The sequence below is a fragment of the Enhydra lutris genome, unplaced genomic scaffold (assembly GCF_002288905.1).
Source record: "Enhydra lutris kenyoni isolate GAN:26980312 unplaced genomic scaffold, ASM228890v2 scaffoldscaffold853, whole genome shotgun sequence".
NCBI lineage: Eukaryota > Metazoa > Chordata > Mammalia > Carnivora > Mustelidae > Enhydra > Enhydra lutris.
In genome coordinates, this window is record NW_019154937.1 from 5,353 (window position 1) to 9,103 (window position 3,751).

A 3,751-nucleotide genomic window follows, 5' to 3' on the forward strand; every position below is an offset into this window, starting at 1 on the left:
AGTCACCTGATCTTCCCCCAGCCCAACTATGCGGACACGCTCATCAGTCAAGAGAGCTGTGAGAAAAAGGATCCTTTGTCTTTGTTAGATGATTCGAAGTTTCCTGTAGAAGATACCCCTTTGGTTCCAGTGAGTTATAGTTTTACTCTCCTATCAAGAATTATAATTGACATTACTTTTAGGTTTAGCATAATAATTATAATATGATATTATTATAATATAATATAATATTATATTATAATTATTTTTAGCATAATGATAGAAATTACCGATCTTTATTTTTTCACTTTTTCCCTCTGGTTTAATGATATTTGTCTCTTGCTAAAATAACGAGGAGTAGAACTTAGTGGTTATTGAGGTTGGTATGTTTTTACTTTCTGGTCAGTATTCACCTAATCCCAATGAAGGCCTGTGGTCATAGGCTATTATGATTTGCCTTGGAGAACCTTCTATTTTACATATTTGTTGAATACAATATGACAGTTCCTGAGGGTACTTCTATACAGAAGTGTCTCTTAATTTACGTGCACTTCTCTTGGACACATGCTGAAACCCTGGCCCCTTAGGCAACTCTAGTTCTTGTTTTGAAGGCGGGTCCGGTAATCGGTGCATATCAGAAACAAATGCATTAGCTTCACTGGAAACAATGCCAAAACAAGTCCCCTCAATGTTGTTCTTCCCAAGGAGAAGAGCAACACCACTTCTCAGTACTTTTGTGGTTATATTTTTAAAACTATACCGTGTAGCGACAGTAACAGTTGAATATGCTTCCTAGAGAAATTTGAATTTTTCATTAATATTTTCTAAACAATTGATAACAATGTTTGCTTAAATTTTTCCAACTGTAATCATAACTGGTAACAATGAAGCATCCTTTTTGCTTGTGATTCTAATTTCATACTGTTATGTGGAAGACATAGCATTTTAATTTGACTTTCCTTGCCCGGTAGGCATTCTATAGGACCTACAGAAGGTTAAATGAAAGCAAAAGCAAAAGATGTGTGCCAACAGTATTTCAGTGGCTCTTTAATGTAGAAGAACGGAGACCCACATGAATATCTGAAAACTCTGAAATTAAGAGTCACAATAAACTTAAAGTCAAGAAAGAAATATCGCTTCTGTGGGAGATCTGAAATAAGCAGAGAAATACACAAAATTATTCTAGAAGTCCAATATGCCATCCATTGCACAACAGAGCCATCTGTCACAGAATTATTCTAAACAAGTGATCAGTAGAGTTACTGATGAGCCTATTTACTTTAGTGAAGATGGTTATGTATTTGGTTTGGTACTAACATTCTTCTAGACTAATATGGTAGAGGAAAGTCAAAGAATGCCCTAATGTGTCTCAAAATACTTTTAAGACCATGACTTTTCTCATGTCATTCAACAGTTGTTGAACAGTAGGTCTGTGGAAGGAGAGCACATCCTTTTGGGTCATAGTTATTAGCTTAAATCATGGAAAGAGACATTTTAAATTTCTGACTTTGGGAGTCAAACTTATTATGCATCTATCTGAAATAATAGTTCTGAAAAATACAGATTTTTAAAACAAAGTCTTTTGACATGGTAGCTATTGTAACCAAGTGTTTTAAAATACTGTTATTTAAAAGCAGTACAGAACACTCTAGATGATTGTAATGAGTAAGGGAATGACTGCCTTCTAGTTCCTAAATATGGGGAATGGGTTAATACTTTCTAGCTAAATATAAGCTAGGATTGAAGACGAAAAAGGTTTTTTGCTTATCTTCAGTACTTGCCTTTGTGGATAATTACTTTTAAAAGGAACAACAGTGATTACCTCTGGATGGAAGAATTGGAGAGCAATGAGCCATGAGATAGAAGACCTACTTTCCACTCTATATTCCTCTGTGCTTTTTGTTTTTGAATTTTGAAAAATCCTTTTACCTGTTCAAACTTTATGTAAATTTTTAACATATAAAACATATGGTAGTTTTGACCATGTGAAACATGTTTCATGATGAAAATGAAATCAATGAGAAATAAGATTCAATATTTTTAGCTATCACCTTACATTTTAAAAAGATTTACTGGGGCGCCTGGCTGGCTCAGTCGGTAGACCATGCAACTTTTGACCTTGGGGTTGTGGGTTCGGGTGAACCCACGTCGGGTGAAGAGATTACTGAAAATAAAATATTTTTAAAAATTAAAAAATGAAAAATAAAAAGATTTCTGAAATACGGACAAACTAGATTGCGGTTCCACACAAAGCCTCTGGGCGCCGCTGTCGGCCAGTACAGGGTAAGCGCAGTCGCCCGGGATTCCTCAGATTGTAGCCTGGTTTTCCTGTGCAGGCAACAACATAAAGAAAAAGAACCCGCTTCCACACCGGGTTAAGTGCTGCGCAGACTCTCCAGTACACAAAGATCCCAAACTGGAGGCTCTGTAAGTTCTAGGGCCGAAAGCTACCAGTGCGATAGCGTGCACTCTCTCCAGCTGGAGAGACTGGGACCCCGAGAGAACTAGAGCGAACGATGGGAGGGAGCTGTTTTCAGAGGCGCGCAGCCGGCAGGCTACAGGTACTGTTTCCCTTCCTGCTACCTTTGCTCTACCCCGCGCTCTGCGAGCCGATCCGCTACTCCATTCCCGAGGAACTGGCCAAGGGCTCGGTGGTGGGGAACCTCGCCAAGGATCTCGGGCTCAGCGTCCTGGACGTGTCGGCTCGGAAGCTGCGAGTTAGCACGGAGAAGCTGCTTTTCAGGGTAGACCCAGAGAGCGGGGACTTACTCGTGAACGACCGAATAGACCGTGAGCAGATATGCAAAGAGAGAAGAAGATGTGAGTTGCAGGTGGAAGCCGTGGTGGAAAATCCTCTAAATATTTTTCATATCATTGTGGCTATTGAGGATATTAATGACCATGCCCCTCAGTTCCATAAGGATGAAATAAATTTAGAAATCAGTGAATCTGTTCCCCTGGGGACCGGAGCAATTCTTGAGTCTGCAGAAGATCCTGATACTAGTATGAATTCACTGAGCAAATACCAGTTAAGTCCTAATGAATATTTCTCCTTGGTGGTGAAAGACAGTCCTGATGGTAGCAAATATCCAGAATTAGTACTGAAGAAGACCCTGGACCGAGAAACACAAAGCTCTCATCATCTGGTGCTGACAGCCTTCGACAGCGGGGATCCACCACGATTCAGCACGGCTCAAATCCAAATCCTGGTGGTGGATGCCAATGATAACCCCCCAGTGTTCAGCCAAAATATATACAGGGTCGGTCTTCCTGAAGGTGTACCCTCAGGCACTTTGGTGGTGAAGGTGAGCGCCACTGACCAAGATGAAGGCTTCAATGCTGAGATCACATACTCATTCCTAGGTGTAGCTAATAAAGCCCAGCACGTGTTCTCTCTGGATTCTGCTACAGGAAACATTATAACTCATCAGCCCTTGGATTTTGAAGAAGTAGAAAGATACACCATGGATGTAGAAGCCAAGGACCGAGGATCCCTCTCTACGCGGTGTAAAGTAATTGTAGAAGTTCTAGACGAAAATGACAACAACCCTGAAATAATCATTACTTCTTTCTCTGATCAGATTTTGGAAGATTCCCTTCCAGGAATGGTTGTGGCTCTCTTCAAAACACAGGACCAGGATTCTGGGGAAAATGGAGAAGTTACATGTAGTTTAAGTAGAGATACTCCGTTTAAGATTCATTCTTCATCTAATAATTACTACAAGCTGGTGACAGATGGAGCCCTAGACCGAGAACGGACTCCGGAATACAA

At 40.3% G+C, this 3,751-nt stretch overlaps 2 protein-coding genes across 2 annotated transcripts in view; both read left to right on the top strand.

Moving 5' to 3' along the window:
* The window catches only part of LOC111140397 (protocadherin gamma-A10-like), a 4,705-nt gene extending 2,295 nt beyond the window's left edge, over window positions 1–2,410 (top strand). Inside the window, exons 2-3 of the mRNA XM_022492660.1 lie at window positions 3–129; window positions 2,291–2,410. Coding sequence (XP_022348368.1) covers window positions 3–129; window positions 2,291–2,410 — 247 coding nt within the window. The remainder of the gene's footprint in view (window positions 1–2; window positions 130–2,290) is intronic.
* Window positions 2,411–2,495: 85 nt separating this feature from the next.
* On the top strand, window positions 2,496–3,746 carry LOC111140399 (protocadherin gamma-B7-like; the record flags this gene model as incomplete). The annotated part of the gene is made up of 1 exon (XM_022492661.1): window positions 2,496–3,746. A coding segment is annotated over exon 1 (1,251 nt), but the record flags the coding sequence as incomplete, so codon positions are not given.
* Between the last annotated feature and the right edge of the window lie 5 nt (window positions 3,747–3,751).